Raw genomic sequence first — 14,468 nt, forward strand, 5'->3', positions numbered from 1 at the left:
CCCAGTTCCAGTTGTGTGAGAAATGAGTCCAGGCTGAAGTTGAAATATCTATAATGAAACACTTGGAATTGCTTAGTCACTTAAAGTGATTTAGAAAGATCGGTGAAGTTTTTCATTTGTACTGAAAATTAGACAGGCAGCTTTCATTTATTTGTTTAGTTGGTTATTTATGTTTTTACTTTATAGTAAGCTGATTTTAATAAATCAACTGCTGTAGTACAGTAACATCATCTTGTAGTCTCAATTTGCAAAACACAATCCTGTTTATTTCAGTTAGGATGTGGAGATCATCTACATACGCTGTTGCACTGAGGGAGGACAGATCTTGGGATAAATCATTTAGGAAGAGAAAAAAGACAACTGGCCCAAGAACAGAACCCAAGGGACTCATAATCAAAATGTTTAAGCCATGCTTACCTGAAAGGTTCTGTTGTGTAGGTAATTAGAGGACCAATGTAGTACATTAGGGTTAAAGTTTTGTTATACTTTGTTTTTTTTTTTGTTTTTTTTTGATGAGGGCATTGCTGTTAACATTATCGAAAGGTCAGGTCACATCAATGAAAGCAGTATCTGTAAATAAGCCATTACTCATGTTGGAACATATGGTATCAGTTAACTGTACAGACTGCTCTTATGGTAGACTGTCATTATGGTACTAAAGCCAGCTCTAAAGCCATGGTATTTTTCTGTAAGTAGACTGTATTTATTAATATTTGTGGGTGGATTATTTTTTCCCTGATTTTTGTTCTAATGCAGAGCTTTGAGACTGGCCCATAACCTTATTTATTAATAGTTGTTGATGGATTATTTTCTCCCTGATCTTTATTCCAGGGCAGAAGTTTGAGACTGACCGACAACCATAACTTTTAATAGTTGTGGGAAAATTATTTTTTCCCCTGATGTTTGTTCCTGAGAAGAGGTTTGAGACTGGCCCTTAACCATATTTATTAATAGTTGCTGGTTAATTATTTTTTCCCTCATTTTTGTTACAGGGCAGAGGTTTGAGACTGCCCCATAACCATATTTATTAATTTTGGCTGGTGGATTATTTTTTTCACTTATTTCTGTTCCAGGGAAGACGTTTAAGACTGGCCTATACTTGTGGTTATGAAAAGTGTATAGTGGTATTATGTGAGCACATGTGACTTGACTGGGTCCATCTGTGGTTATTCTATACACAATGATAACTTTTTGGCACTGAACCTCAGTTACCAAGTTGTCATTTCTTTAGTCAGTATCTTTAGATCTTCAAGCAATAATGCCCTCCGTTCATGCCTACTAACCCCACCTTATTGTTGTCCACACAAAGCTTCTCCCTACCTCTAGCTAAGGTCTACTTCCACTCTCTCCACAAGGCTTAGGCCTAAGCTCATCACCAAAACTCTTCTGTTAGCCCAGTGGGTATAGGATAGAGTAAATCATCTTCCTGAATTCTACAGACATAACAAATCTACCATATTATCCTTTTCTACATCTGCCATGAGCCTGTCTCATAACAGGATTGTATATGCTCATCAAGAACTTCATTTAGTTATGCCATGTTTGTGCATGTCTTCTGGAACATTTGGTTTAAGTAACTTAGTAAGCCAGATGTGGAGAAGTGTTTCTGTTAACAAAGTTACCGGAGCCAATAAGTGAGACTGACTGGTGTTCACAGCTCTTACAAAAATCTGCACACTAGGAAGGGTGGTTATGTCCCATCCCACTGGCGTACACAAATAAGAAGGGGAGAGTGGTAAACAAGGGGTGAAAATCTGCGGCCCTGGTTCAGCTGTAAACCAGGAAAGTATACAGGCTACACTTTTAGATACACATAAACACTTTCTACTAAGACAACCAAACTAAGAAACCATGGTTCTTTAAACACAGGGAAGTGGAAGACATTGCAAACAAAAAACAATTTATCAAATTATAATGTAATAAAATAAAACCATGGTAAATATGCCATTTTTTAATTCAAAATGAGCTATCATTCAATTTTATTCAGAAAGAAGAGAAAACAAAAAAAAATGTTTTCTCATATAACAGCAGAATGAGCCCATTAGGCCCAAATGTATATTTTAAAAGACAACTTGGAATTAATCAAGAGAAGATTTTGGGATTAAAATTAATCTGAAAAAGCTTAAAAATGCACCAACTTTAATGGAAACAACTACAACAACAAGATAATAACACTATTAATAATCAACACTGCAATAAAATCAGAATAGGCAAACTCACAGAGAAGGAATTAAACATATACAGCTCAACAAACTGGTATAACATAAAGCTATAACAGAGGTAAATGGAAAGCACAGGAGAAGGCAATACCTGCAGCAAATAGGAAATAATCTTATGTTGTAACAGGAGAAGAGGGGGCCTCATCTAAAACTAATCTGTAAACTGCAACAGACCACGGCTGATATTCATATACAAATGCTGGGTGCCTTTGCACTGCTAATAGTCCACTGTTTTTTGCTATGTGACGTGGCTTGCAGCTAAAAAGAGACTCACATGACTGCTACATATATTGACTGATGCACTGTGTTGTGTGCTATATGTCTACAAATCCCATCCCAAATATATGAATGGTGAAGAACAGTCAGGCAGGGTAACAAACACGGTGCAGGGTTGTAGCCTACAAAGGTTGATGACAGGCTGAAGCAGCAAGTACTTTTATTATTTTGTCTGTCCTGGGCTAAGGCTCATTCTTACTGGTGGCTCATGAGCCCTGCCTGAATATTATTATCTAAGAATCACACACTAGTCAGATGGAGATGGACAGCCCAGGATTACAGCACAGAGCTCATTAACAGCTCACAGCCTTAATCGTCTGCACTGATCTGCCACACCAGGCACACAATATCAGGAGGATATATTTCCAGAGTACCCGGAGGAAACCCAAGCTCATGCAGGGAGGACATGCAGACTCAGCAAAGAAGGTACCCCAGCTGAGAATTGAACCGGAGAATCTCTTGCCGGGAGCCGACAATATTAACTGCTGCACCACTGCGCCACTCTAGTGTGTTCGCTTTATTAAAATAACTGTTGCCACTTGTATACTGGTCACGTAGTGGGGTTTTCTGTATGACAGACATCTTGAAAAGTCACATGTAATAAGGGAGATTCGGAAAATTTTGTTAAGGGTTAAATCAAGCATGAAAACCAAGACATACCTCCATAAACAGGGATATCCTGTGCAGGGGTAAATCAGGTCTGAAAATAGGAACACTCCTTCAAAAAAGGGACAGTTGAGAGGACTGTTTATTGGTCTTAGTTTATTACAAGTCTAAAACTAATAATAATAAAAAAATTCAGCTACAACTAACTACCTCTACAGCTCCAAACAGGTACACACACCTAGCACTATCATATGACATTGCTGGCAGTAAAGCCTAGCGGTTAGAATAATGAACACAGTACAGCCAGCCAGCTTACCAAACAGTACTTGTTTTCCTTAGCTACTATTTGTACTTTGGGTTATGTCAGACAGCCATGTCACTTCTCATTTCCCATATTACCTCTAAATAAATATTCCCTTACCTAACACTCCCCAGATACATAAAAATATGAAATAATTAGAGAGATGGGCTCCTACTATTTAATATTTTTATGCCTGAATTTCCAACTTATAGAAATGTCATATTAAGTAAAGTCGCTGATGACACTAATGTTGGGGTAATTACTAACCATGTTTAAGACTAAGCAATTTTGCAAGGGTATTTAGATGAATTGTTCATTTTGGGCACAAATAAAAATGTGAAATTTAATGCAAGTAAGAAGAGGATATTACATTTTGGTTACCCTAACTCTTGCCTTCTATACGCCTTGGACAATGTCATTCTATGGAGTGATGATAAAGTTAGAGAACTGGGAATTTTGGTGGATAACAAACTTGATTATGAAGAAAATTTAAAAAATTGGTTATTAAGAAGTACTATTCAGTTATTAGAAAAATACTATTTAGTTTTTCAAGTAGGGATGAAAATGTACTGATACCAATATATAACTTTAAGTTTAGAACTAATATGGAATGTTATAGAAAAGTGTATGCTTATAACCATTCACAGATAATTTTTCTGGAATAAATCCTGAAGTATTTTACAAAAAAGATTAGCAGAGTTAAAATATTAGAAAACACCGCTAGGTTGGTACGATTATCCCTCTATTCCATAAACTGTAGATGTAGTCAAGGAGATCTTATTTTAGCTTGTAACAGTTTGCATAATGTGGGCATGTTGACCACACTTGGCTTGGAGGAATATTCATTATTTTTTTAAAAATCCCACATATAAAACAGAACGAAAGAAATTAAGAGTGGGTAAATTATGGCATGCCTTCCAAATGGGATAAGAAAGTCTTCTAACGCGAGTAATTTTACAGCTGGTATTGATAAATGGTTTGACGATGAAGTTTACTTGTTTTTTTTTTTATAGGTGTTGAGCTCATTCAAGATCAGTTTTGACACCCTGAGCTTGGGTAAGTTGTACATTAAACATTGAATATCCAATAAATGATGGCATTTAAAAAAGTACACAGGATTCGTGGAACTAGTATAAATCATAGCTGCATGCACTCATAGCAGAGTTCAAAAACAAAATACTGTACCCTCCCCTGTTTTTGCCCCTGTGCAATATTATCAATATTTTCCAAATATATATATATATATATATATATATATATATATATATATATATACATATAGTGGTTTAGACTTGTATCTATGTTATAATAATTTAATTTGAATGCAGTGATAAAGGAAACCCCAGAAATAGGCATATGAGCAAAATACGTGATCATTAAAAACCCCTAACCGGGAAAAGCCGAAAAGACAAACAACAACAACATCATCTATCTTCCACTAATATATCATTCCCAACAAGGTGGATATACTGAAGCAACTGTGACTCTGAAATGTGCCTCAAGAGAATTTTGATTTGCTTCTTGGATAGCTAGCAAGCAAGTGATAGTTGTATTCCAGTGCTCTTCTAAGGAATTCATTGGTACAAGTTTAAAGCTCTGATGTCTAAAGTACTATGTAAAGTTTTGAGTTACAACTTGTGAAACACTGTGAAGGCTGTTGCCTGGCAGCTATTCTCACCTGCAGTTGCAGCGATACTGCTCTTCAAAGATAAAGGTGCTGAGTTCTGTTCCCCGCTGAGGCCAGAGTCGTGTTCATTTTGTTGGCCCTCAGGTGATGTGTCTTCCTGAATGTTTCTCTGGAGAAAAGGCACACAAAGTGGTTACAGATCTCCTATTTTCATGGAAGCACAATCCAGTACTAAAGACCTAAGTATTTCAACATGTTGTTTTTAAAACAGTTCTGCAGCCATTACAGCTTGCCGCATAATACATTACTTATACCTTTCCAGTATTTAAAATAAAGATTAATCTACTAGAACTCTGCCAGAAAAATTGTTTCTCCTCTCATGTTTTTAACAGTTTTGTTCATCCCAGTTAATCATAGTAATTGAGATGTTAAACACTGCAGACCTGTGGTTCTGAAAGCTACTTGTAATGTTCGTTAAAATTAATACTGCATTACTTATTATCCATTACACAACAAAAAATGTCATATAAGAGAACAGTAAAAATAAATTAATATTTAACTGATGCATAGTAATTCAAAAACTTTAAAAATCTACTTCATCAGATTGTGGTTTTCATGTGTTATTTTCGTACATTTGAAGGGAAAAGACTACTCGTTCTAGATTTTAGGTAACTTAGGAAACTGCACAGTGCACTGTAAAATACTGCTTCGAGCTACTAGCTGATTTATCAGGCATGTTCTACAGTGCAATGTAGTATGTCCCTTCTCTCTGAAGCAATAGGGATGTTGGGATTAATCTGAACAAATGCATGCTGTTTTTCAAGGCACTGATTACCTATATCCAGGGATGCGGATAAATGTTTTTAATGGAGCATTGTTTAGAAGCAAATCAACATGTTGTGGTTGGCTGACAGTAATGTTTTCTGAGTAACAACCTCATGTCAGTTCTTTTCTGCTTTCTCTCCCAAAACTTTAGACACTGCGAAAATTGTAATAGTTTCTGTTCTAACATCAAGATAACAACATCATAATTATGCTGATTTCTGCAGTATTATTAATTCTGACTTACAAAAACAACAGGGTTACCACCTGTCCCACTTTGCGAGGGACAGTCCCTCTTTGGGCAGTTGTGTGCTGACAAAAAAATTGTAAAAATGGCGAATGTCCTGAGATTTTAGGACAAAATTATTTCCTATATTTTATGTAATAGTTGCATAAACAAGTTATTCTGTATCTAAAATACCTAAATGTTATAAGAAACAGAATAAGCAACTAAAATGCTACAATAATAAGCTTTTATTTAGGCAAAAAAGTTAAGTTCTAACCTTTGTACTGACCGTGGGTATGTGTCGGCCTGTAAAATCTGATGTTTGTACCAAAAATGTCCCACTTTGGCCATTTGAAAAGGTGGCAACCCTAAAAAACAACTTGTACTACTAGAGTTTTGCTCCACGAACCTCAAGTTGAAATGGATTCTGCCTAGTGAGCTCCTCCAGTCAAGAAAACTAAAAATAGATAATGTGTTCTTAACAACTTAACTGCCACAAAAACATAAGTGACTGCATACTACAACAGGGCAAAAATAAACACTACCAGTAAAGAATATAACCAGCGATCAATTATGTAAGGAGGTCAGTCTGAAATCGCATTTATTGAAGGAGAATGCAGCATTTCTTTATTTCTTTATTGTGAACATCCCCTGGGTTGTGGATTTAGAGAGGAGATGAAACTTGGAAGGCGGCTTCATCTTGGAGGGGTAGTGCATGCAGGGAGAGAATATGTTGCTGAGTGAACCTTCACTATGACAAGAAAAAAGAACTTGTCTGACAGAGCACATTATAAAAACACAAATAAAGCTGGTACTAAACTCGGATCAGACAGAGAGAAGTGACAATTGTAACCACAACTCCAACAGGCTGATCATTACTTCTCCAAGTATCCCAATGTTACACTTGTGTGTTACGGCTGACACTGTTCAAAAGACATACTGCTATTTCCAGTCTTTTAACATTGATGGTATTCATACTTCCTTGGTTACATCAGTTTGCTTATATCACAGACTACCATCAAAAAACAGCTGTAATGTACGACTTGCATGCCACAAACTTTTATCTGCACTGTAATTCTTAAAGATGCCTTTATTTCAAAAATGATATTTACAATTATTTTATAAAAACTAACAACTGCTGCTTCCTGATGCACATAATTTTGTTGTTTGATTTGTTTACCATGTTTTGGCATGCTAATTTTAGACTAAGCTATTGAGTTTTTCCATATTTTACTTATTTATTTGTAGAGTATGCTATTGCATTGCTTTGTATATATAATTGTATTGTTTGTTTTATGCTTATTACCATGTTTTGTAATGCTAGCTTTAGACAATGTTATTGCATTTTCTAACTGTATGTTGTTACTTCATTTGTAGCAAATGAAGCCTGATTCACACACTGATTTGATTGATTAAATGAATATATGTTTGTTTTACTTAAAGTAAGCAGGCTAGACTGCATGACCTATTTTCTGCTATGACTTGATAATTTATTAGGGGAACAAGTTATGTCAAACATACAGGAGTAACCACAATGCAGCACTAGCTGAGTAAGGTATATCCAAAGCCAGCAATAAAAGCAACATTTGTTTGTTTGTTTGTCCTTTGTTGACTGGATTAGCCTTACTAGGCTAACAGCCTCTTTTCAGGGGGAATACCTGAAGTAGTAGCAATACTACTATTGAAAAATTGGAGAGAGAATCAGGGAACTTTTTTTTTTTAGTTGGTACTGCAGGATCTTTTAGTATTCCGTGGCGGTGCAGTGGTAGCATTGTTGCCTCACAGCAAGAGGTTCTCCCGTTCGATTCTCGGCTTGGGTTGGGAGTGCCTTCTGTGTGGAGTCTGCATGTCCTCCCCACAATCGAGTGGGTGTTCGAAAGACATGCGTTGAATGGGCGTGCCTTTGTTGAAGGTTGGGCATCGGGCTGGCAACTCAACACCATAAAAAAAAAACAACTGCCAATCACTAGCGAACTGGAGTTCCACTGTGGCAACCCCTAACTGGGAAAAGCCGAAAGACAAACAACAAAACTGCAGGATCTTTTACATGCAACCGAGCTATCGTCAACTCAAGTAGATGGGGCCTTGGTTTAATGTCTCATCCAAAGGGTAACACATTCAGAAGTGGAGCACCCCCTTATACTGTACTGCAGTGTCAGCAATCAATCCGCCTGGTATGGGAATAGAACTCACAGCCTTCTGTATCAAAGGCAAGTATGCTACCTGCTGCATGACTGACCTTACGACACAGACACAGCCTTGACTTAATATACAATCAATATTATTTAACCAATGGTTAGATTACTGATTCACATAGTTGTAGTTAGTTTTTTTTTTCCTGCCAAAATCAGTAAATCTGAGTATACATTTTGGGTGTGTAGGTATGTGGGTAATGTATTTGAGATTCCAAGCCCCCAAAATGGGAAAGCCTTTGTGAAATATGTTAATGGTATGGGTGCAATGTGGTCAAAGGACTGGAGAAGAAAAGGAGTTACTTAACAGTGAAAAGGCTGTTTCTCTAAAGGCATCACAACAGCGTTTCAACAGAAGCTATTTTGTCAATCATGTAGCATATGGCGACATTTTTCTCTTGGGTTGATTGACAAAGTATCAGGTTTGATACAGTGATGTTGGAGTTTAGGGGGCTAAACCATCAATGTGCAAACTCTGTTTTAATGCCATTTGCAGCCTATTTCAGTTAGAAAGGGCCCTGCCATGATCAATGGTAACTTATAATCCAAAACAAGTAGCTGAATGTGTTTAGCCATATTCAATTTGATTTGAGAGTTACAGAGTATGCAGAATTAGGACATATCCCCAGTAGCACCTTGAATCTAGTAGACATTTTACCTAGTTGGTCTGAGAATGCTACCTATAGAGTGAGGCAGAAGCGCAGGCATGTGAACTGATTCACTGACTGCAGAAGTATTCCCTGTAGAGAAGACACAGCCCAATACGTAGCTATATAAAAATACTTTTTTAAGTTTTGGGCAAAATTCAGACAACTGAGCTCAACATTTGTTTTGGCAACATTAGTGGATAAGAAGTTACCAATATTGCTTGCTAGCTGATCAAATAAACACATTAGCAGCACAAAAACATTAGAATTAGGGAAGAAGACTTGAAAAGCTTTCATAAAGATGATAAATAAACGCAGATGAAGTACAGATCCTTCAGGAACAGCAAGGCTAAATTGTTCATGGGAAGAGAAAGAAATGTTTATTTTAACATGGAAGAACCACACTACGTGTAACTAACTATGCAAGCAAATTCAGGGAGAGGCCACACCGTGGCATTTCGGACACAGCTTTGCAATGATGGATAGAATAAGAGTTTTGAATCACTACCCTAATCCAGTTACTTCATCTTTGCCCATATTCAGAAGGATGTTTTAGTAAGGCAGAGTCTGGCAGTTAAAGTACTGTGGCCTTTCTGGAGATCACATTGGTCTTTGCGGAGGAAGCCACGGAAGTTCATATAAGAGGTAAGACTGAAAGACATAACCCTCTCAAGAATTTTTGATAATGGTTAGAGAAATTAGATTGGACAGTATGAATTAAGCAGCTGGGGAGCTTTTATTTGGGGAGAAGATTTCCACAGGTTTAGGAATAAACCAGATGCCAATGACTTGCCTAATATCTGCTGCAGAGGTACACCTAGAAAGGTATCACAGCCCTTAAGAAATTTAAGGAGAGAGGCCTTCAGATTGTGTTGTTGTAATCTGGGAAACTTTCTAAGCCATTTATTAATTTTAATCAACACAGATCTGGAGGGGAAGGAAGGATTACAGTCAGAAAACTAAGGCTGTAGATTAGCACTCAACGGTATTTAGTTTGGAGAGGAACTTATGTGTGGGTCATCGAACAGGTGACTGAAGAGATTTACTATGTTAAAATGATTAGTTATGACCTGACAGGTTAGATTTTAACCTGACCAATTGATTTTGATTAACCTAGTAGGTGGTTTATCTGATCTGTTTCCACAGCTCCTTGAGGTTCACCAGCAGAAGACATCACATGCTTTGGCATAAGCAGCTTTAGCTCTGTACATTATTTTTTTTTATTTTTACATATTCCTGAAATCAGAAAATTCTACACAGCTGAAGTGTGAGTTTAAAAACATACAACTCTCCAAAGGAAACATCTTCCCATTCACTCCCTTTTTAAGTATGTGAATTAACTAGTGAGATGGAGTCTTTTTATTTGCCTACTAATGAGTGGAAAATATTACTCTGCAGTGGTTAAAAAATACCTGGGCTGTGCTTGCAAATGGCCCATTGAGGTCATTGCACTACTCAAGTAAACAAATATAAATAAATAAAAAGTAAGAAGGCATTGCAGTGCTGTGCTAGGATGTACTGCAAAAACACTCAATGTTTACCATCTAAAGATCTAATGAGGGCCTGCATCTCTGTTTAAAGGAATTAAGGGAGATAATATAGTAGGGTTAGTGACCCTTGTGCTACAGCAGAAAAGTGGGTGGTAAACTTATAGTGGTCACTGAACAGGTGAGTATTAGGTACGGGTAGCGCCTTACCAGAGATTTAATGAGGACCCAGTCTAATCTACTATGTCTGGTAGATTTAGAAAGGGCAGAGACTAGATAAAAGTTTAACGTGCATAAAATGTCATTCGCTAGTAAGCTGATCCCAAATAACCAAGCATAACAGCATTTGTTCTGTTAATATACTTGGAAAAGTTACTTAAAATTCTGTATAAAGTATCAGCTGAAGTGGAAGGTGGTGCGTTACAGAATACACTGACTGCAAGCTTCAAATGACAATCAATTAGATGTGAACATGTAAGCCAGTTAAACTCATGGTCTGAGTTACTAAGAGGGCAAGTAATTATAAATAGGTTGGGATATGCCTGGTTTTGAGCAACAGCACACCTCCTTCTGAGCTTGTCCCAGGCCTCTGTTCTGACTCTGAAATGACTGATACAATGTATCATTAGACAGTGGAAGCATGTCATCCTACTTTAGCTAAGATATGACCACAATGTCAGAACAATGTTCCACAATACAGTCCTGTAGGTGACAGAATTTGTTCCTAATGCTACCTGGTACTTAAATACATGCCAGACATCTCCTCCTTTTTCCCTTAGGGAGGGTATCTCTAACACCAAGACTTAGTTTGATGATGTTTGCACTTTGTAGAAGAATGTAATGAGAAGAAAATATACAAGTATTGATTACGTACTACAGATGTCATAAAATTCAAACTTAATATCAGGATGGCTAGCATTTAACACTCTGATACAACAGCATATTACCTACATAGCATTACAGTCCACTTAGATCTGTATTGTATGTTTTAATTCTGATAGGAACAACTTCCAAAATGTGTTAACTGAAGTCACTCACTACTGCATGTCAACAATTTAAAACGATGGTTTAATTTTTCATTATAAACACTTAGATACAAAACAAAGCACCAAGGATAACTCTCTGAGTAAAGGGAACTGATCTTTGTGATTTGCATATGCTGTGCTACCCATCGTAAACTGTGGGTATGCCTATCGTAAACTGTGGCCATGCCTATCATAAACTGTGGCCTTGCCTATCATAAACTGTGGCCTTGCCCATCATAAACTGTGGCCTTGCCTATCACAAACTGTGGCCTTGCCTATCATAAACTGTGGCCTTGCAGATCACAAACTGTGGCCATGCCTATCGTAAACTGTGGCCATGCCTATCATAAACTGTGGCCTTGCCTATCACAAACTGTGGCCTTGCAGATCACAAACTGTGGCCATGCCTATCGTAAACTGTGGCCATGCCTATCATAAACTGTGGCCTTGCCTATCACAAACTGTGGCCTTGCCTATCACAAACTGTGGCCTTGCCTATCATAAACTGTGGCCTTGCAGATCACAAACTGTGGCCATGCCTATCACAAACTTTGTCTTTCATAAACTGTGGCCTTAGTGAAATACAGTTAGGGTGGATGAAGCTCTCAGCGAAACATCAGGCAGTATACTGTTCACTGTAAGTTACAGAGCAGTCAGGATGGTGATGGAGGAGGGGGGATGTACACAGAGAACAGCAGCCAATACATAATAATGAAACTGCCACTCAGAAATGCTGCAACAGTTACTGAAGGTGAGATGAGAATACAGAAGTTGTGACCAGTGAAGGACTGGTAATGAAAAACAGTTTTCCCAGTGAAAACAGCATATAGCTCATCATGGCTAGCAGAAGTCTGAGCAGTAAAGAAAATAACCATCCTGTTAAGAACAAATGACAGAGGTAAGCCTCAATAAACAACTGCTGCTATCCAATACTGCATTGTCCACCTAACATCTACCCTTTTCTGAAGCTGCACTCTGCACTTAACAGATGCTCTGCTGGCCTATGCTGTCCTCAGGTCTTGTTGACTCAAAGGATTTGGTTACATCACTGTTAATGGTAACAGTAAATTAAAATTCAGGTATGGTGCCCACACTGACCAAGGACAGCATGTAAAAATTAGGACTTTGTGAAGTACTATGGTCACTATGAAAATAAATACCTGTACTTTGTGTGGGCATGGTAACATGGTAAGGACATTATCAGGACTAAATACTTTAAAACTGCTTATTTCTAAAAATGCTATTATTCTGCATGCCTGGTGCAATTCTGACAATGCCTTACTTTTTGTTACAGCTGTGTGTGTCTGATGGAATTCTGTTCTTAACAAACATCTTACTAATGTTTCTATACCATTAATATCTTGCAGCTTACAGTAGTTAGTTAACTAATCCTATGTTTTTATGTATGACTGTATCACTTCCAGCTAGAAGAGTTTGATCTATAGAAAAGTATACAGAAAAATATGAAACATCAATCCTAGCCTTACAGATGGCTCAGGATAGCAAAAAGAAGGACACCTCAGCAAATAAGCATCAGTAAAACAGAATGTCTTCCCCTGCTCAGTCTACAACAGTACACAATACGAGGGGGGGGGCAGCATATCTGTCCTCAGTGTATACCCACAGCCTCTACAGAGGGCTAATCTGTCTGTAAATTATACAGGGTCAGCATATCTGTCTTCAGTTTATACCCACAGCCTCTACAGAGAGTTAATCTTTCTCTAAAAGGATGATCTGTCAGAAACTATGAATATAACTTAGGGAGATGCTACATTTTCCCTGTTGGAGGGAGTGAGTTCAAGATAACTTAAAAGTCATACTCAAATACACAATAAACTATTAAATATTACATTACAATGCAAATGTCTTACCAGTTTGTCCTGAACAATGCGGACATCCTTGATCACGTCCAGTTTAAGCACCTCAAACACTTTACGAGTTACAATAATGCATGCTAAAATAAGAATGAAGGATAGTCAGATAAGTAAGAATTATTGGAATATTACTTTTTAAGGAGACGCTGCTTTTCAAACTCAGGCTGTGAATGACATTTCTAACATAAGCAGAAACTTTTTTAATTCAAAAGAGAAAAAAAAAATACTTCCCTTGCAAACTTTAAAGAACTTCACAAAATAAATTATGCCTAAATATGTCACCCAGGTCCAGCAAATGACATCAAAATGTTTCCAGAAGCTTTAGCACTCTCAAAATATCAAATATTTAAAGAAGAATCTTACATCATACAGAAGTTCAGGTTTTCCAAATGAACAGTGCTTAACATCATATTGTAAAACCCTTGACTTATGCAAAACTAACCATAAATATCACTTTTCATTGTACAACACAGCATGGAACAAAATCTATTGCTACCCTTTCTAACGTCGTTCAAGAATTTCAGAAAAGCACATTCATCTTTTAATATGTGCTCTATGCTTTTACATCTGCTCAGGTCTTGCTGGCTTTCAAATTATAATTCTCCCCTTACAATATCATTTATGTGTACCCCCCCCCAATGTTATGGGTGGACTAGGTTGCCTTTAACCCAATTTAAAGAATGAGCTTGAGGGAGAAGTGATACAGAATGAGGAGATGGAAAAAGAATGGATAGCACAAAAGAACAGAGAGAGAGAATGACAGAGGACAAAGAACTAATTTTGAGTTTCCTAGCAGTAAAGTTGGTTGAAACAGGAGGACAAAACTTGGTATATCAACAGCTAGTACAATCCAGTTTGTACAATTGCAGTAGCTAATGAACTAGTCAGGTATATCTATTTATTTGTCTTCATTTATCAGGCAAGTCTGACTACGTATAATTTATTAATTTATTTTATGCTATTTATACTTTGTTGATCAGGTTAGTCCCACTTGACTAGTAGCGTCTTTTCAGGGGAGACCGACAATGGTATTTATACTACTAGGGGAAATATGGCCATGGCATCAGGCAACTTCCCTTACTCTTTTAGATAGGTGCCATGGGATCCTTTATATCCAAAAACTAGAAAAGAATACGAAAACAAGTAAAACAAAAGAACTGATGTTA

At 37.2% G+C, this 14,468-nt stretch overlaps 1 protein-coding gene across 2 annotated transcripts in view; it reads right to left on the reverse strand.

Moving 5' to 3' along the window:
• LOC122790712 (receptor-interacting serine/threonine-protein kinase 2-like) overlaps positions 1-14,468 on the reverse strand; it is a 652,068-nt gene that overhangs the window by 30,619 nt on the left and 606,981 nt on the right. For both annotated transcript variants that reach the window (XM_044058268.1, XM_044058269.1), the window contains exons 7-8: positions 13,300-13,382; positions 5,081-5,198 (exon numbers count right to left, since the gene is read on the reverse strand). In XM_044058268.1, coding sequence (XP_043914203.1) covers positions 5,081-5,198; positions 13,300-13,382 — 201 coding nt within the window. The remainder of the gene's footprint in view (positions 1-5,080; positions 5,199-13,299; positions 13,383-14,468) is intronic.

This window comes from Protopterus annectens, chromosome 16.part0, assembly GCF_019279795.1.
Source record: "Protopterus annectens isolate FY-2018-M chromosome 16.part0, PAN1.0, whole genome shotgun sequence".
Classification (NCBI taxonomy): Eukaryota; Metazoa; Chordata; order Ceratodontiformes; family Protopteridae; genus Protopterus; species Protopterus annectens.